This window comes from Typha latifolia, chromosome 1 (genome assembly GCF_019914945.1).
Source record: "Typha latifolia isolate L0001 chromosome 1, TyphaL0001v2, whole genome shotgun sequence".
Classification (NCBI taxonomy): Eukaryota; Viridiplantae; Streptophyta; class Magnoliopsida; order Poales; family Typhaceae; genus Typha; species Typha latifolia.
Genome location: NC_133086.1, coordinates 5,596,099 through 5,616,207, shown reverse-complemented (window position 1 = coordinate 5,616,207; position 20,109 = coordinate 5,596,099). Strand labels below are relative to the sequence as shown.

Below are 20,109 nucleotides of genomic sequence, written 5' to 3'. Positions count from 1 at the left end.
AAAATAAATTGCACTCTACTCCCCCATGAACTTCCTTCGATGAAAGAAGAAATACAGTAATGTGATACTCAACAAAATCAACAAAGCATCCCTTTCATTCCCTGCTTTATTTTGTGGATATTTGAATCTCAGAGTTCATCTCAAGTGTGTCTACATGCATAATATGGATCAATCTAAACAAGAAGAAAAGATCTACTAGCTGTATTCAAATTTGAACAATTGCAGTAATTCTTTCATGGATTAGTATGATACAAATTTATCCGAGCATACTATTCCTCAAAGACGAGCAGCCGTTCTGTTTAAGTTAAAATTATCAACCCCGTTTTCAACATTCATTTCAGCATTGCCCTCCTTGATAGAATAATTGTGGAGAGACACTTGCTGAGAGCTTATATAAGAGAGTGACTGCAGCCATGATACAAGAACAGGTTTTCGGATCACATCATCTGATTCAGCAACCTGGGAGTACATCTCATCAAGCAGCACGCTCTGTCCGTCACTAGGCAGTTGAGAAAGGAATTCTGCCAACTGCTTTAGCAAGTACGGAAATACCTGTGCAAATATGAAGAAGAAACTTGAACTTATAGCATATAGAAGTTTGAAACTCAGAACTTTGAACATGGTAACTTTCACAAGAATTTACATCATACAAAATATAGATTCAATTTTCAAAATGAAACAAGGATCCGAGCACAGAAGATTCAGAACAGGATGAGAACATTAAACTGAGGATCTTTCTGCATATAGTTCACAAGAATTCACAAGAATTTACATCATACAAAATATAGATTCAATTTTTCAATTTTCTGCTTATGAAGCGCAGATATGGATACTGAATATGGAGATAATATGAGAATATGCTAAATTCTTAAAAATAAGATATGGATGCAGCATGGATAATAAATAAAAAATATATTTTCAATCTATTGTTAACTAATACAACATATGGTGAAAAATGATTACATCCAATAAATGGTAAAATAAAAGAAAAGAAATTAAAATTAATTTTTAAAAAAAATTTGAATACTCCTCCGGCCATAACTACTATGTATCGGGCCATATTAGGATCTATATGTATCAGATGCTAGAACGGAAGGATAAATGAAGTACCCATGCTTTATAGGATCTCGCAAAAGTGATTGTCTTACAATCTCATATCAAATCTTAGTATGTAGATTGACTCCGAGATTTAAAATTATTGTACATATTGATGAGTTGATGGACTAGTGGATTCAAATAGCTTACAATAGTTTTTAACAAGAATGCATTAGTATATTGTTTAGATTCTAGGTATTAATCTTAACTTCTTTTCTAACTATTATTTCTTTTATTTGTTTATTTTTTATTTTGTCTTGAATTCTGGGTGCCCATCTAGCGCCTAAGCACTATAAAATCTCTTGTCTGTCCGTCTACCACCTATAGTCTTTTAAAACCTTGTTATTAAGATTTTAGCTTGTAATTTAATCAATATAAATGGTCTAAAGCAAGGTAGTGTGCTTTTGCAAGTCCACCAACTAGGTTCCAAAGTTTCTTAATGGTTTTATGCTTCCATCTAATGACAAGTTCTCCACCTTAGCTTATAATTCTGTTATGTATTAACATGACATACAAGTTCGCTTCTTTCAAGAGTAGTAAAGAGACTAAATTCATAATCCTAGCTGTGCACCTCTCTCATTTCTAATAAGATACAAGAGCAATAGAAGTTTTTTTTTTTTCTCTCTGATTCTTCAGCGACAAAGAAAGCCAATCTGGTAATAGTATTATGATAGTTGAAACTTAATTGTTACCATTCTGAAACAAATCTACTTACATGTACAATAACTTGTCTGCTCTTGCTCTGCCCTAAAAGGCTAAAATTCAACATTCCATTACAAACAAGATAGTGATCAACCTGATGTTGAGAAAGCTCTCCTTTTTATCTCCCAAAGAGATATATAGATATGCATATTCAAGCCTAATGATTAAGCAGTGCCATCACATTTTGCTAATAATTTCGTTATTCTATGTAATTGAAGACATCTTACAAGTCAATATGAGTAAATAAGTGATATTTGTAAACAAGTGATCTCTGCTATTACTTTCCTCATTTCTAGGCAAATTTAGCTGCAAAAGATAATTGACCAAAGGGTCCAAACTCCAAAGCAGACAGTGAAGCCAAAATAAATTTGGTCTTGAGTTCTGATAAATGATGACGCTGAATGTACATAATAGGTGTGCAGAATAAGTGAAATTAAAGTATCACATTCCTTGAGGTAATAATAGTTCAATTTGCAAACAAATTATCTAGATAAGTATCCAGAAATATTACCTGTATATCTACAAGAGAGATGAGGCGAAGCAACAAATCTAGAACTTTCTTACAAGGATCTGAGCTGCCTTCCCAAGACTTCCACAGAGTTGTTTCTTGACTCATGGCTTTCCTACAAACTTCATTAGCTTTTTCAGCAAGACTGTGGATACAATAAAATATGGCTGGACTCCCAGAAGGAAGATGCCGAACTATAGCTACAACTCCAGATGCTAAACCTTCAAAAGGGGTTATCCCAGGATAGGCCTACATGTCAGAAAAGATCAAATATGAGTCAATTAAAATTACATTCAAATTGAACAACATGGTTTGGTTAGTCAGGATACCTCCAAAGCTCTCCGCATGTAATAGAAAACAAGTTGCTCCTTTAAAGCTACACGATCTTCCTGATCAAAATCATTACCAGAGGAAAGAAAAGATACCAACACAGAATGTGCTGCTCGAGTTACTTTCTCATTTGGATGTTGCATATATCTGCAGGATTTATACTAAGGAACACAGTTTCTAATTTTGACAAGCAAAGAAGTTCCAGAAAATTAAACAAGGGTCTTTGTTCGGTCAAATTTAGAGAAAAAATGGATGAAGAAAATTCTGGTTAAGTTCTAAGGATACAAGAACACCGTTGATGCAACTCTTTCTCCAAATAAAGAAGGTGGAATGAGGCTAACATAAGTTGGTATGACCCGCATATAAAATAAGATGCGGGCTGTCTGCACCTCATCTTTAGACCAAATATATCTCTTTCCATTCAAGGTTAATGAGCCTTCAAGAGAACATTAAGGTTCCAGTATGTGAACATGTGTAAGCAAAAGTTATAAATAGAATATGTAATCTAAGAGGAAAGAAGTGCCATGGATTTGAGTATAACCTAGATCTTTTGTCAATTCATGATAAGAAGGCATCGATGCAACAAAAGAGGCACATGATGTCGCATTGTCCTGGATGGTCAGAACAGCGCGCCGCACAGCATCAGTGTACTCTGGCAGGCGGACACGTCTCAGGTATTCTATGCAAGAGAAAGCAACTAGGATCCTAACAGAGATCTCGAGCGGGGACTCCTGGGAGAACTTATTATTCAACTTGTGCTTCGCAACCTCAGCTGCAAATACTACAACCATAAGGAATGCAGCCTCTGCAATCTTTTCCAATTCACCAAGCAACTCATCATTCTTGCCAGAATGCACCAAAACAGCAGTGCGAAGATTCAAGTAGAGCTCTTGAGAGTATTCCAACATATGGCTTTCCGCCACTGCCTTGCTATCCTTGTCCGCAAACGAATACTGATTGCAAAGAGCACCAGTAACTGCACCTGCTTCCTTGAAAAGGGAGCTATTGAGATGTTCTTTCACCTTATTAGCAACAACAGTGACCGAATTCCCAGCCAGGTTCTCAGCAGACATGCGAAGCAATAACGGTAGTGGAAATATTTCATTCAGTAGCGCCAAACAGAGACACATAAGCACGGAAGCATCAAAAGAAATCTGACCACTGCGAGCCAAACCCAATGCAATACACTGCATAAGAAGATGTCTATCATTCCCATTACACAAAATAGCTCTTCTTGCTACAAAACCAATAGATTCTTCAACAGATCTCATCAGTTTCTGATCAAGTGTAAACCTATATCTTGAAGAAGCTATTCTCCCCGCCCTCAATACACCAAAACATGCCATTACTAATGCAAACAGTGCACACCTCCTTGTCTCGCTTCGCTCCACCGCGATCTCCCCGCAAAGGATCTCGACCTTACCTACCAATCTTGAAGCTACAAAGTCCAACACAGACCACTCCACCAACCTCAGGACCATAATCCCATGTAACAGCGTGCCACGAGGGCCGTGGCCAAGATCCCAAATTTCAAGTAAAAGCCCGAAAATCCTCTTAAAATAGGCATTGTCGGATCGAGATAGCGCGTACCCGAGTCCTCCAAGTGCCTCGGGAAGAGAATTCTCATTATCACCAAAGGCGTCGCGGTTTTCATCGAGAAGACGAATGAAGAGGTCGAGGCAGGCAGCGCGAGACTGATCGGGGAGTCCATTGGCTGCGGAGAGAGCTCCGAGGAGGAGGAGGGCGTGAGACGGGAAAGAGAAAGAGGAGGAGAGGATATTGGAGAGGTGGGTCAGGGTGGATTGGAGGAGAGAAGGAGAAGGGCGAGATGATTTGCGGAGCCAAGTGGAGAGGAGGGAGAAGAGAGAAGGGACAGAGGAAAGAGGGAGGGAGGAGGAGGAGAGGAGAGAGAGGAGGAAGTTGGCTTGGGAGTCGGAGATGTAGAGGGAGGAGCGGGAGAGGGTTAGGCTTTCGAGAGAGGAGAGGAGGAGGGAGGGAGGGGAAGAGGGGTTGCGAAGGTTTGACCAGGCTTGGAGGATGGCGTGGGCTGAGATAGGTGGTCGTGCGGATGCAAGGGAGGTGTTTGTAGCAATGCCACTGCGGAGGTAGTCTTCAAGGAAGAAGGGTCGAGGCTGCGGACCTTGGCGTTGGGATTGCATGATTCACAGATGAGAGAGAGAGAGAGAGAGAGAGAGAGAGAGAGGTCAAAGATGGGGGTTTTGTTGCTAGGTGAGTTTAATTGCAGGACTTGAGCTGAGAAAGAGAATATCAGACAATGCCGGGCCAAGCCCAAGCCCAAGAGCAGAGTCTTTTGGGCAGCCCAAACTAGGGTTAATCCATTGTTCCATTGCATTTGAGCCACTAGTCCCATCTCACCTGAGAGGAAGAGGAAGGATACAGTTATGGAATGAAGTGTAAAATAACAACTCTTAGGTGTCGCAATTTTTAATCCGACACAGTAGTTTGATACAAACTCAAAAAAATTAAATGAGTTCGGCTTAGAATATAGTCGAATTTGGGTGTTTTATCTTTTTTAATAAAAGCATCGTGTATCCAGGACTGTCAAAATAATCAGGGAACAAGCCAAGCTTGATCACAATATATAGTAAATAAGATTTGATATGGTTATATATTTGATTTGATTTTACAAAGCTTCAAACTTTGGCTTGGTTTGAATTTGATTAACGATTGATTTGAACCGGGGTTAAATTTGCTTATCAAGCGACTCGAAATATGACTTGAGCTTGAAAATATGCTGGAATTAAAATTGAATCAATTTGAATTTGATTCTTTAACTAACGATCGAAATTGATTTTAACCTAAGTTTGATCAGAGCTCGGATTGATAACACCCCGTAGTTGTATTCGGTGTCAGTATAAATTTTACACCATCTGTGATCTAATTTGACTCGACCCGAATGTCAACCCTAAGTTGCTAGAGATGAATTCCCATTTGGCATAGATGGATCATGAATCGGTGGAAGTGGACCTCCAAAGCCACTTGGAAGCAATTGAGAGGTATTGGGAGAAATAGTGAGTTCTCATATCCCTATTGACTACCCTACTTGGTAGTTGCTCAAGAGGGGGGGGGGGAGTGGTCCTAGTCCTCAGTGTGCTCATCTCCATGACTCGCCCTTCTTCAACCTTCAAAGATGCTTGATGATTGCTATGATGAGGGAGATACTGGGCTTTGATCTTTTGAGTGCAATGGTGTGGTATGAAGGGCCTCTTTCAGGGAAATTGGCATGCCAATTAATAGAGATTGATAGTGATGACCACTGCCTTGAAACTCTATATGGACCATTCTATGGCTTACAATGCTAAGGGCTTAAGGCATCATGTTCAATGAATAAGTAAAAGACAAGTATAGAAGAGTCGGTGGGGATTTAGCCATTTAGATTCAGGTCATAAGTTTGATGTAAAAGCTAGAGAAATTTATTAAAAACAATGCATATTTTGGATTTATTATCATTCACACTATCACATAGATCTTTATCAGTTGATTTGACAATAGTTTATTTAACCGGCATGATCATATAGATGTAAAATAGTTTTAATACCCTTAAAGCAGTCTTTTAAGATTATGGTAAAAGTAAAAGTATAGAATTCCAAAGATTAAACAGTACTTAGGATGAGTGAGGTTATTATAATTAACTTCAAACTTGAACATGATTATAAAATAGATAGAATCCGATCATAGGCAGCCCCCATCTAGGAACTCTCTCACTCTTCAAACTTTGCATGCATTGCCACGTCTAATCTTTGCTCTTCTTCCACCCAGAATGATTGCCCTGCAAGAAGATGTCAAGTAGCAAATATCCACGCTTTGCGTCAACAGAGCAGCCGAGATGGACCCTGCGAGTTGTCATCATTCAGAATTAAATGAGAGAGAGAGAGAGAGTGGATTTCTGGAATTCACATAGAAAAAGAAGGCTAGAGTAATTATGAGTAAGAGGAGAATCCAGAGGCAAGAGGAATAAAGTTTTAAGAACACTTTTGACTTTTTGCATCAATTATCATAAAAAACAATGTACCAAAACCCCCTACAAGTTTGCAAGAGCTCTATTTGCCATGTTATCTATAACACATCATCACTTGTTTATACGATCTCTTAGCAAATTATAAGTCTTGTTCATACGATAATATGATAGTTATAGAGGGTGTCACACTGTCAGTTGATATGATAGAAAATTTTGTCTTTTTATACTTTAAACTAAAGGTAATTAAGCAAATAAAAGGGTATTATTTGTATTCCTAAACGAGCAATCAGGCTCAGAGGAGTCCCCTCATCAATCATAGCGAATCTGTCTTCCTGTTCATTGTTGTCATGCATCATCACTCGTAAGAAATTAGAAACATAATAAATCATTACCCAACCCAATTCCATCTATAAAATGCTCATGACTAACTGTGGCTCATTTGCATATCCCAAGTAGTCCCCTTGGCTCCATTCAGTTCACTTCAATTCCCTATCCAAATTCCCTCTTAACTTTTCTATCGACTATAAGTACATGCATCTGGAGTTGCAGAATTATGTGTTCCAACTCCTCAACTTCCATGGAGAACCACCAATCACATGCATCAATGGCTGCAATTGGGAGGTAATATAACACTAGCTTTTGTTCTACCTAACTAACCTAAGTTTGTGCATTGATGCATGTATGTCTACTGTTATAGGTTGCCAAGAAGAATTAGAAATAGGAAGAAGAATGGGAGAAGAGAGCTAAGAAAAGCTGGTGCAGAGATTGAGATGATGAACCTAAAGCTCTACTTGGAGAACAGATGCATCATGGCAGAGAACCAAAGGTTGAGGGAGAGAGCTCTTCTGCTATGCCAAGAGAATAGAGCCCTCGACTCCCAGTTTCAGAAGATTTTGCTCCAGCCATCGTCCTTTGCAGCTAAATGAAGTGCTATGTTTTCCTACCACTGATACTTAATCCGAAATGTTATATTTGTAGCAGAGAGAGTTTCCTATGTCAAGAGTCTCAAGTCTATTTTCTTCTCTAATCTTTTAGGAGCTATTTTGGTGTATCATAAGCAGTTGAATAACTCCATGATAAGTTTGATCACATATGAAACCGAATTTGCTGTATTTAGTACTAAACTTCATGGCAATAGTTACTAATCAGTAGGTTGTGTGCCTAAAGGAATTTATCAGCATGAGAGAATCCGAGTGAATGAAAAAAAAAAAACTTTGATGGTCCCCATGCTAGAATAGTAATCAGTTTCCTACCAAGGGAAAGTACTAATATACATCATTATGTGAAAAAGAAAATCTTGAACCTATGGGATTAGCCTTCTAGGCTATGAGTATCTACCATATGAAAGTAATGGAACTACCTCTCAAATATTAAGGGGTGCTTAATTACTTATATTGCCCTTTTTCCAGATTCATTTGAAGCAATCCATAGCTATAAATCAAAGCACATATTTCCACCATTCAACTGGAGATGACACAAATTACAAAACCCAACACCTTTTTTTCCCAACAAGGCCAGAATAACACCATGCTGGCATCTATCTTCTGACAACAATAAGATGGATGTCAACTTCCAGAGGGTTGATATCAAGTTGACAGCCAATGATATACTGACAACTCTTTTGAAGCCTTGTAATTTTGAGCTGTGCATCAAAATTTTGTAACATCTTCAGCTATTTACCCAAGCAAATTAAGGAGCAACAAACTTGGCATTACAATTGATTTAACCAAAAAAGTATCAGCCAAACATTAACTGTACAAATACTGCTTATAGTAAAATACCTTGATATACCTATAAGAAAAACAGTAGCAGTATATAGACAAAAGCATGAATGCATCAATAACATATATTCCAGATCAGTCAGTCAACTGGATTAATAAAATGTGAAGCAAAGAATGACTTAAGAACCAGTTGTGAGGTCAATTTTCCCTTCCAAGATATTACTAGTTCTTTTCAAGCTTCTCATTGGAATTATTCTGCTGTGTATGCTGCTGCTGACTCTGCATTTGATAGAGAGAGGTATTGGTAGATTGTTGAAGCTGATGTTGTTGTGGTTGCTGCTGTTGCTGTATCTGTAGCTGCTGCATTTGATACATCTGAGAATTAAGCAAGGATTGCCGATTTAAGCCTTTTGAAAGATGAGCTTCACTAATTTCTCCAGTAGCAACTTTTAGACGCTGGACTTCCCCAGTCAATGCTTCGTTCAGTGCTGCGTGAAGAAAAAAATATCAAGAATATCAATCATATTGCAGCCATAAAAGCATTCCAGTCTCGGTATACAGGAAGCAACTCTCCATAAAACAACACAGGACCTCGTAATTGATGAATTTAAAAGAAACAAATAAAGGCCATGATCATATCAATAGGAATGGAAAAAATAGTGAAGAAAAGTTAGCTTCATTTTGCTATGAATCTGGTTAGATTGGATCACATCAATGAGGACATTAGTTTTGATGTATTGAGTCAATTTATTTTTTAACTAATTCATATTTATTTCTTATATAAGTTCTTAAAACAAGGCTAGTTAAGTCATATAAATTTTTAAGACAAATCTAATTAAATTATGTAAACCTTTAAGACAAGTCTAGTTAAATTATGTAAGTCTTTAAGGTAAGCCAAATTAAGTCATATGAACTTTTAAAGTAAGTTAAATTAAGTTATATAAACTATTAAGACAAATCAAATTAAGTCATATGAGTTTTTAAGACAAGTCAAATTAAGTTATCTAAGTTTTTGAGACAAATCTTAGTTCAAGTTGTGTAAACCTTTAGGACTAGTCCTAGTAGGACTTGTTGTATCTGGCATCTATATATAGGAGGATTCGGTCTCTTTTGTTTAATTATCTATTGAAATCCAAGCATTGAGGATTATACTTCAGCCTTAGACAATATTAAGAGTAAGAGTAAGAGTAATATAGGAGTAGGTAATCTAGAAATAGAAATAAATTAATTCTCACCACCTCCACCACCACCTCTCATCTCTCTCTCTCCTCCATACTCCAGCTTCTTCCTCCACCATCTCCATCAACATCTACAAACCAATTCACCCTTGCTATCCTCTCTAAACCGCAATCACCCCCACCTTGCCACAAACACCATTGCCGAACTCTCATCCAGATTCGACCTAGATAGAGTACAAATTCATTGAGGGTCTGAATACCAAAGATGTAGATCTATTTCAATCGGTCTCGTAATTTTTTGGTATCAAAAGAATATTTGATGAATATTCTCTCTGGACTGTGCATAATTGCTCGTGATGTCAAATGTGTCTAACTATTAAATTAACATGGCATCTTACATCCAATATCAAGAACAATCAAGTTAGCTACTTAGCTCACTTTAAAGTGCCCAAGTGGACCATTTCTTACTGTTGTCCCAGTAATTTGTAATGGAAAGATGCACAAGATACACTATTACATAATGTAATGCTTCTTCGTGACCCCACAAAATATGACAGAAATAGAACTTTCAAAGGTAAGGCGCAGTATCTAACAACAGCTAAAATTCATGAATGTTGTGCAGAAAAACAATGTCTTAAATGAGCATAGAAAAAGTTAAAGAAATACGGACGATAAAGAATTGAGTGATGGAAAGTGAGTATATTATTTAAAATATGCAGAACCATAATTCAAAACTTGAATAAATTTCAGAAATCAGACGCATGTTGCATGATGCTACCTATACAAATCCATGTTATATAAAACCTATATATACAACTCATATCAACGCCTTGATTCTTAGCTGACACTGAAAATTAGTAAATCAATTTAAGAGATAATAAAAAGCTTATAAGAATGTAAAACTAGAATAAGATAATCTTACTTGTAAGTTGTACCAAATCATGCTATCTCAGAAAATTAGTTATAAAATTATACTATGCATGGCAGCCCAAGCTTAAAGAAAAGCAAGTTACCATCTCTTAGTTGTGCCTGCTGCTCCATGGCTTGAAGACGGAACTTCAATTCATGGTTCTGATTGGTAAGTCCAGCAGAGTCCCTCTGCAAACAGTTACATATGAGATTGTAGAAAGATAGGCATATGATGCCAATACATTAGAAGCTATAGCAAGTCCCCAAATAAAATTTTCCGACAAGAGACCTGCAACAAGGTAAGTTGAGCCGACAATGTAGTTGCTTCTGTCTGCAAAATTTGAACTTTGTGCTCCAACTCTGAAATGTATCGCGTCTTCCTTTCCTTAGAGCGAGCAGCGGATTGCCGGTTTGCCAAGATCCTAATACCCAAAAGCACAAGTTATCAACATGATAACCCCTGCATGGAAAACTAAAATGTTTCAAGGACTACCTCTTTACTCTTTTGGGATCTGCCAATGCCATCTCCGCGAGCTTCTCGTTCGCCATAATCTTCTTCATCTCAGAAGCACTAAATTCCCCATCCGTCGAGTTACTATGCAAAGGCGGCAACTTTGGCGATTCATCCGCAAAATTCAGCTTGTCCATGAAACTATCCATCGAGATACTTCGACAATGTCTCGAATTCACCGGGATAAGATCCCCCGAGGCGCTCCTTTTGGTCCCTTCCTTCTTCTCCATCGATGGGTTCTCGTTCACACTACTCTCGGCCTCATTCTCGCTACTATCACGGCTATCCAAGTTCTCTCTTTTATCCTCCATCCCAGACGAGTTCAAGGGCTCGAAGCTATCCAAATTCATATAGGCGGTGAACAAATCATCGCAGCTATCGATGACATTCTCCGCATTCCGACCCAAATCCGACTCCTGTTTCACGAACCCCGCCCCCCCAAACGGGATATCGCTGTGGGAGCGGCGGTGGACCTTGCGCGGCGGCAAGGCCGCCGCCCTGGAAACCGGCGGCGAAGGAGGCGGGAGTTGTGGGTGGGGTGGCGGTATGCCGGGAGAATGTTTGTGGAAATGCCCCTGAGAGTACGACGACATTGATGCGGTCGAGGAGTTTGGTCTCAAGCGCTGCATTAGATCGCTGGCCGACTCCATTAGTGGACTTTGTTTTGGACGGTTGGGATGTGACCGGCCGTGATTTGTGAGGGAATGCCGGCGGAGATTAGGGGGTAACCGAGTGGGTGCCAAGTGTGGAGGTGGGTTTTCGGCGGAGCGGACGAAGAGATGGAAGCCTCCCTCCTCCTCCCTCCTCTCTCCTCTGTCTCTGTGTGATTACTCCCATCTCTTTCCCTCTTCTACTCTCATGTCAGTGGATTGGCTGCAGCATTGACTCAGGAGTTTCCTGCGGATCCGAATACTTGGCAGCATAATATTGGCTCGTTAATCATACGTACACGGCCTGTAAGAAATTTCTACGGACAAAGCGCATCGATTCAGGAAAATATGCGTGGATTTAAGTGCGGATTTCATTTCGCGTGAATTCCAAAGGTATTTAATTTCGTGACTCCTCTCCCCGCATTGACCTTCTTAATTGCATTCAATTGGTATCTTATCTCGGCTCTACTTTTAGCTAAATGACTATTTTACCCTCAACGGACAACGGCCGTGAGGGGGAAAACGTGATTAGTGTATAAAAGGTGTGCATATGTTTACGTTTATAAATTAATCGTTTGGGTTATCTTTGGAAACAACATTATTGCGATTTGAGACTAATCACCAATAATGTAAAGGTTGGGATTTAGGGGATAGAAATTGCACCACATTAATTGCTTCCCAGATTTGATGAGACGAGTCTCAGAATCCGACGGACGAGATTTGAGTTGCCCATGATAGGAAGTGTCCAAGGACGATAGATAGCCTTCACCGCATTACTGACACGTCACACGAGATTTAAAAAAAAAAAGGTTTGGAATATGGAAAATAATAAAATAAAAAAGAAAATTTCGGGGATTGTCGGCGCCTCGGTGTCCGGGGAGATATCGTCGTCTGACGTCACGGAATGGACGGCCGAATGGGGAGCACGTTCTCACTTCTCATGCAACGTGACGTGCGGAGAGAAAGAGATGCCCTTTAAGCCAGAATTTCTGGGGGCTAAAAATGTAATCTCTACTTGTTGGATCGGAAGAAAATTAGTCTCAGGCGTATGTAGATATTGGTTAAAGAATCTTATCCGAATCTATGTTCATAAATTTGATATATAGTTTTAATATTTTATGCTGATAAGATGGACCCAATAACTGTTAGCAAACCAGGTAGCAAAAAAAAAAAAAAAAAAAAAGTTGATAAGGGATGGTGTTTGGATGTGGTATAATTTTTTTTAATTTAGTTACTGTGCTTATTTTTCCTTTTTAACTTAGATAAGGTAACTTAAATCTGTTTAGGATAAACTAATTTAGTGGTGTTATGTTTACACTTAATGTGACATAAAACGTGATAAATTTAGGAGATATTTTGTCAAATAATTAAAATATTTTTATAATGAATAGATAAGGAGAAAGAAGAGAATAGTTGAAATGATAAGTCATTGCAAAATGGTAATTAAATTTTATTGGTAAATATAAAATATTAGATGGAAGAAGAGATGAGAGAATAATTGGCTTAAGTAGATTGCCCTAAACTAATTTTAAGATAAACTATTATTTAAAGACTAAACCAGTTTACTGCTCACCAAATTAATTTAAAATTAGGCCTAAACCAAATCCAAACATAGTATTATTGTATAGTAGTATCATTCTTATAAATGTAATAAAACGCCAGTATCTACAACTACCTTATAAGTTCATCATTGAAGGAAAAGAAGGTTATAGAATTACCCATCTACCAAAAAAGAGTTCTGTCTAGAGATGATGAATGAGCACACTACAAAGCCATGAAAGTCTAGAGAATAATCTATGAAAGAAAGAAAAAACAAATAAACAAAGGAGAGCTGTTGAAATTTTGTAATAAGAGTCTGTTCCATTTCTAAGCTTTCGTTCCGGGGGTAGATAATACAAAATATTCACACTCAAAAGTTCATAACCACCTGAACATTCTAAATGCTACCCAGCTTCACCATAGACAGATCTTGATATCTCTATTCAATTTCTCATCAGAGCATGAAACAGTGGAAAGTAGCCTAACAGTAATAACACCGAATGGATCCTTGTAACCTATTCCACTGCTTTCAAAGAGTATACTCAGGTAAACCATTTCGCATCACTTAATGGTGATGTAGCGATTAGTTCCATGTTTGGCCCAGTGGTCCTTGAGGTCCACCGGCATTGATAGATCATGGCCCTCTGCAGCCAGCCGGCTGAGCAGCCTCACAAAGACACTACCGCTCATCTTTCTCCCTCCCATACGGGCATGGCGCTTATTGGGCATAACTGGAAGTGGGTACATAGACAATGTTGTGGTGCAGCAAGCAGACTGCCACCCACCATTTCCCCACTTGTAGCACTGCTGAAACTTCCCTGTGCATGAACAGACAGGCACAGGCATGGTCAACTCATCAAATGTAACCTGGTTCAATCCCAGGTCCTGGTCCTTCCATTCCTGCTTTGAAACCTTGTTCAGATCTTCCCCACCTCTGAGCGCACCCTGATCATGCCACTCAGCGTGGGTTCTCGCAATTGTGACCTGTTCAACACCAACCTTCTTGCTTTTCCTTTGTGTCTTCACTGTCTTCTTCAATGGAGCAGCTTGGGATTTCTTCTCCTTTCTTGGCCGCTTAGCCTTTCGGACTTTCACATCGTTCTCTGAGGCTGTTGATATTGGATATGCTTCCATAATGTGCATCTCTCTTGCATGATCATATGGAGCATCTGATAATTGGGGCGGCGAAACATGTGAAAGGTGGTTGTGGTGGTGGATGTGCTTTATCCCACGGGGAGCAGTGCACCCAGGCGGACACCCATGTCCGCCATTTGTATTCATTCCATTCTGACGGGCGAGGTCAAGGGCCGCAAGGGCATTGTCACGTTCCATTATGGCGCTATCTCGCTCAGCTATTGCAGCATCACGTTGCATGGTTGCCATGTCTCGCTCAGCCAAAGCAGCTTTCTTCTCAGAGATGGCCAGGTTGCGCTCTTGGATGGCATTGTTACGCTCAGTCATAAGGGCAATTAGTTTCATAGTGTGATGGTCCTTCATCTGATTCTGAGGCATCATCCACTATAATGTCATACTACAATTAGTAACAACAAAGAAGAAATCCAACTAGGAGATTAAAGTTCTTCTATCTTTATCTTTCACAGAACTGCATTAGTGAACATTATAAGAAATCTAGACGTGCAGGGCTGCAGGGAAGCCTCCTTCTCGTTGTCATCATTCAAGCCTTGTCCCAACTCCCAACAATACAAGGTCATTTAAACTTTTAAAGCACAATTTTAAAGATAAAAGGGCTCCAAGGAAGTGAGAGGCTCTATTACCTCATGTCAAACTTATAGAAAATGAGTAAATGACACAGGTCATGTGGATGATCTCCTTTTCTGGATGTCCTTAGATTCAAAGACCTATGATATGTTCTTTGTCATATTTGGACAATGAGATGACCTTAGGACGGACTCTAGTCTTTTTTGTCGGTGACTTCCAGTCTTGATCAATCTTTGGTGTTGCCATGGCTAGTTCTCCCTCTTAGCTCTACTGTTAGACCGTTAATTATGAGAATTTGATAGTGGTTTCTTCTATTAGCATTACCTGCTGTTGAGTTCCGAAACCATTAAATAAAAACTTTCACATTACTACTACTGATGTTATGGAACTGATCCTTTGGAATAATCATGGAATAATCATCGCTTAGTTATTGACTCCTCTAAATAGTTGTCCAATTAAAGTTCACAAAAGTCACCATATCAAAAGTGCGGGATGTGATGGCAAAGAAGGAACAAGAATGTTAAGGTGGACATAGTAAAACAATGGAAAGGAGACTAAATGACAAGTTTTTTAAAGTAATGATTTGAGGCGACCGGTATAAGAAAGCAATCAAGGACAGAACAATAACTATGGTTGAGAATTTCATGTAGGCGAGCAACAACTCATTTGGCCAATGAATGCTTAAATGGGCAGGAACTCAATTTAAGGATGTCATCTTAGAAAAAATATGACCGTAAGTAAAACTTTTATCAGAATAGCATAGAAGCAGCATTGATGGATAGTCTAAGGCTTCATCATGATTATGCTTACATGTCCAAATGTTAAAAGGCTATGGTAAACACTATAAACAGTAAACAAAGCAGATTTTTCAATCATACACTCTACATACCTGAGCATGAACTGATTTGTACTGGTCAGGCCTCTGTCTCCCAGTTTCCGTGTCTCTGCTTTCATCCATATCTACATTTGCTTTCAGCAATAAAAGATGGGAATCCTTACACTGCTTTAGATCCATAACAAGATCATTAATAGAGAATAAGAAAGGATCTTTATAATGTTAAATATATAATAATAGCATCCATAAAAAGGAGGAAAGAGGTTAAAGTCTGAACCATGGCAAGATCAGTTTCAGCAGAAAAGTCAAGACATAAGGTTCAAATTTTTGAGCACGTGACTTGTATTGGATAGATAGCATTCAATAAATTGATCACAGTGATACATAAAGCTCCTTTTAGCAAGACATAAACAACAGAAGTATTGTAAATAATCCCTTATGGAAGAAAGCAAGTAAGTTGGTGCCTTGGTGGGACCAAGAACATGTTCAGAGTTCAGACCAAAGATCTCCATAGTTTATGGCATAAAAAACTACCAGAAAACAAAATTTAAAAAAAAACAATTAAGTTTCTCAGTACCTGGAAAGGGTATATTCAACATAAATGATATAGTCTGACTCAACAGTCAAGATACAAAAGTCCCCATCTTTTTTATCTTTAATAGTGAAGCAAAGGAAAAAATTTGCTTATTCTTTAACATATGAAGGGACCTTTATGTGTCCAGAAGCTAGAATTGTAGTAGACTATAAGTAAAAATGTAAGAAACAACAGATGGACCTAATTACTGGAAAAATTAGCATGGATGTATAAAAATGATAATGTCCCTGTTGTTTGGATTGAGATGTCATATAGTCGTATCTCACAAAAACCAACTTGAGACACAAAATAGGTATAGGATGACTAACAGTTCTAAAAACCCTTTTACTTGAATATAGCTACACATCCATCCCAGGGAAGTAATTTGATGATATCCTGGGTCAAACCAGCATATTGATATACCAGGTCTTGATTTCATATATCCTAGTAGAAATGGGGTATTGTTTTGATAATTTTGAAAGTTTCAACTCCCAACAGTTCGGAGCTAGTGCCTGCACATTTAAATTTAGGCCTTAATTCATTTGGATGCAGTAAAATAATCAGTCATCAATATAGAAGGCCAATAGTCAGTCATGCATTCAAACAGAAAATTACTTGGACAACACAGAGTACAATGGTCATAAGAATCTATCAAGACACATGAACTCATCAAGCCCTTTGATGAATTTTAATGATTATGCATCGCCATGGGGAGTAGCTCCAAGCATTGTGGTGTTGCAACACGGTTACTTGGGAGCAAGGTGAGGTCGTATTGGCTCAACATAATATTGGTAAGGGCTTTCATATTGCCCAACTTCTTCCTTGATAGGCTATGGTTTTGTTATGTTAACAGAATAAATCCTTTCCTTTCAGGGTCTAAAATGTGGTTCAGGCACATTAATGATTGGCTATGGACACACATGTGCACCTGGTCCCTTGGTCGCACTGTATCAAGCATGGAGATGAAGCCATGTGTAGTCAGACTTCATATTGGAGTACATAAGCAACTGGGTAACATAAGTACAATATAACTAGATACCAAAATAGGCATGGCATATAACTGGCTACATATCTAATCACTTGGATATTTAACCTTCTAAATCTGGCCCATGGCATTCTGACTGACCCCATCATAGTTAGCATAATTGTAGCATTAGCAAATTCGAAACTTCAAGGTGAATACTAAGCCCTAAAAAAGCATATGTATTGCCGTATTTCCTCTTGATTCTTTTGTGAATGTTATTTTATGTTTCCAAGTTCTTTTCTTTCATATTTAATAAGTCCAGATTTGCTTAATCTACATAACCTGGAAGGCATATGCAGTTATGCACCACATACTGCAGCTGCCACATTAGTTTCTCATCTTTTTTCATCGAGTTAGGAGGCCAGGGTGTAAGGTCCTCCTGGATCCTGGGTAATTCCTAAAAATGCTTGAGGCCAACAATCTCCTTTTTGAATCTTATTTTGTTGTTGCATGTCTTTTGTTTGCTTCAAACATTAAATATCTATGCCAAGTCATTTTTCCTTACATCGGTGATTAACTGAATTCATCTTGATGCCTTCTCCTTTTATATTCTTTCATCTAAACTAATGATGATAGGCATCAATGGCACGGTGCCATGCTGAGGCATACCAACTTGTGCCATGTCGATACAGGGTTTACTTTTAGTTTATTTTTGTGTTACACTTGACAAACTAATTTGGAATATACAACTGATATATTTAACTCAATATTACTAGATCTATTATTTATAAGGGTCATTTTACATAAATCCAGTTTAAAGTTAATCTATGAAATGCCTTTTAAAATGTAGGAATCAAAGGGCAAATTTGATTTTTTTCCCCCAATTTTTTTTCCAAATATTTTTTAAAATTCAAAATTAATATCAAATTCATTCAAATTGGGTCAAAATTGATATAAGAACATTCTATATTAACTGCATTCGACTAAATTTTAATTTTAATTATTAAACTATTAGAAATTAATGGATGTATTCAATCATATTATGTATTGAATCATGTTTCTACTTTCTACCTGATTATTGCTATATCTTTTATAAAATAGATTATTTATAAAAATAATCTAAGGATAAAAAACTGTATTGTAGAGTTTAATACATATATTCAAATAAAGAATTAAGAATTGTCGTGTCAAAGACACCTAAATACCCTATATCGACTGGGAATCGGCACGACCATCAATCATGATCCAAAATAAGCCTTTCAAACACTAGTGATCAATCTATCTTGCTGCCTAATAGAGTGCATGCAAAACGTAGGTAACTTTTTCGCATCTTATTTCGGTGTTGTATGTCTTTTATCTGCTCCAAACATTAAATATATAAGTCAGGTCATTTATCCTTGCGTCGGTGATTAACTAAATTCATCCAATACCTTCCCCTTTAATACTCTTTCATCTAAACCATGATCAAAATCCAAAATAAGCCTTTCAGGCACTAGTGATAAATCTATCCTGCTGCCCAGTAGAATGCATGCAAAATGTAGGCAACTTTTTTTGCATCTTATTTCACTGTTGTAAGTCTTTTATTTGCTTCAAACATCAAATACGTCGTCAAGTCCTCAATTTAGTAATCAATTGAATTTGTTCCTATATGGCTATACCTTCCCTTTTATATTGTTTCATCTAAAGCAATATCATGATCCAAAATAAGCATTCCAAAAGTTAGTGATCAATCTATCCTGCTTGCCAGTAAACTGCATGCAAAAAATAGGTAACTTTGGCCATTAACTAGCACTTAGATTCAGAGTGAACATCGGTAATCATGTTAAAAGCATCATAAGAACAAGGATGACATGATTCTGACTAAAAACTCTCACATCAAGAAGTGCACTCAACAATGTTATAATTGTTACCCCACCCAAAACCAAACCAGAATCATATCAACAACTCCGTATCCTCTTTTCACTTCAAGTTGCATCCAAGAACCGGAGTACACATGAAAACTGATGCTCCCGATTACCTCACGAACACAGGCAAAAAGGATAGATTTTTCCAACACCAAAAACGAAATCCCAACCAACGTAAATCTTAAAAATCGACAGAAGATTCCAATCCAAAACTGATCCGAGAGATAAGCAACTAAAAGGACTATTAGACAATGGAAATCTCTCACCTTTAGAGGGGAGAAGCAGAGGAAAGAGCAAAGCCCTAAAGAATCCTCCTTTCGCTCTCTTCCGCCTCTTCCCCTTCGGCTTGCTCTCTTCTGCTCATTGCGATTAGCCTCTAGATTTGGGGGATGGAGGACTCCCCTCTCCCTTTCCTTCTACTCGTTCTCCCGAAGGATGTGGGCCCAAGCTTCCTGCCTCTTAATTTCGGAAGTAACTGTGGTCTTAGATTAATTCTTGACACAAAAGGACACTGAGTTGACAAAGTTATCCAAGGGTTAAAAGATACTCAAAAATATATATATAAATATATAATTACACTAACACCCCTATTTCTATATGCACCTTATAATTTTTTCTTTTCTTTTACACGGCAGTCTTCTAAACTTAAAAAATATCTCATCCTTTTCCATAGTATTAACAAAAAATTATTAAATAACTATTTTATTTTCAACCTTGCTCACCCTTTTTTTATAAATTATAAGTAGAATAATTTCGAGAGAGCTTAAAATTATAATTAGAAAACATATCTATCTAATAAGTAACCGAAAGTGCATCACGAAATATGTGAAAAAATTTAATTAGATCGAGATGTAATTATCATCAATTGCATTTTGAAATAGAATTAACTGAAGGGAGACAGAGAAACAAAAAACATGTACGTTCGTTATCTGTAACCCTCCCTGGCGAGGTCCATGTAGGGGTTCTTCGACAATAACGTACGCATGAATAT

At 37.9% G+C, this 20,109-nt stretch overlaps 3 protein-coding genes across 7 annotated transcripts; all 3 read right to left on the bottom strand.

The window, feature by feature from the left end:
- Nucleotides 1-77: 77 nt before the first annotated feature.
- On the bottom strand, nucleotides 78-4,836 carry LOC140780451 (uncharacterized). Its single transcript, XM_073126021.1, has 5 exons — nucleotides 3,177-4,836; nucleotides 2,921-3,071; nucleotides 2,635-2,782; nucleotides 2,309-2,554; nucleotides 78-552 (listed from the first exon to the last, which is right to left on the bottom strand). Exons 1-5 carry the CDS (start codon nucleotides 4,792-4,794, stop codon nucleotides 277-279), a joined length of 2,439 nt encoding a protein of 812 aa, XP_072982122.1. The 5' UTR covers nucleotides 4,795-4,836; the 3' UTR covers nucleotides 78-276.
- A 3,467-nt stretch (nucleotides 4,837-8,303) lies between these two features.
- On the bottom strand, nucleotides 8,304-11,891 carry LOC140801597 (bZIP transcription factor 29-like). 2 transcript variants are annotated; one of them, XM_073156777.1, is made up of 4 exons: nucleotides 10,916-11,891; nucleotides 10,712-10,844; nucleotides 10,527-10,611; nucleotides 8,304-8,823 (listed from the first exon to the last, which is right to left on the bottom strand). In XM_073156777.1, exons 1-4 carry the CDS (start codon nucleotides 11,581-11,583, stop codon nucleotides 8,558-8,560), a joined length of 1,152 nt encoding a protein of 383 aa, XP_073012878.1. In that variant the 5' UTR covers nucleotides 11,584-11,891; the 3' UTR covers nucleotides 8,304-8,557. The 2 variants fall into 2 exon arrangements, with proteins under 2 accessions (XP_073012878.1, XP_073012885.1); XM_073156784.1 differs by having other exon boundaries at nucleotides 8,304-9,737; nucleotides 10,916-11,748.
- Nucleotides 11,892-13,423: 1,532 nt separating this feature from the next.
- Nucleotides 13,424-19,628, bottom strand: LOC140792363 (barley B recombinant-like protein D). Of its 4 annotated transcripts, none has more exons than XM_073143339.1 (3): nucleotides 19,385-19,628; nucleotides 15,731-15,841; nucleotides 13,424-14,625 (listed from the first exon to the last, which is right to left on the bottom strand). In XM_073143339.1, the coding sequence occupies exons 2-3, from the start codon at nucleotides 15,797-15,799 to the stop codon at nucleotides 13,684-13,686; spliced, it is 1,011 nt and encodes a 336-aa protein (XP_072999440.1). In that variant the 5' UTR covers nucleotides 15,800-15,841; nucleotides 19,385-19,628; the 3' UTR covers nucleotides 13,424-13,683. The 4 variants fall into 4 exon arrangements, with proteins under 4 accessions (XP_072999440.1, XP_072999421.1, XP_072999430.1 ...); XM_073143320.1 differs by having other exon boundaries at nucleotides 13,424-14,640; nucleotides 19,385-19,618; XM_073143329.1 differs by having other exon boundaries at nucleotides 13,424-14,640; nucleotides 15,731-15,844; nucleotides 19,385-19,595.
- Nucleotides 19,629-20,109: the final 481 nt, after the last annotated feature.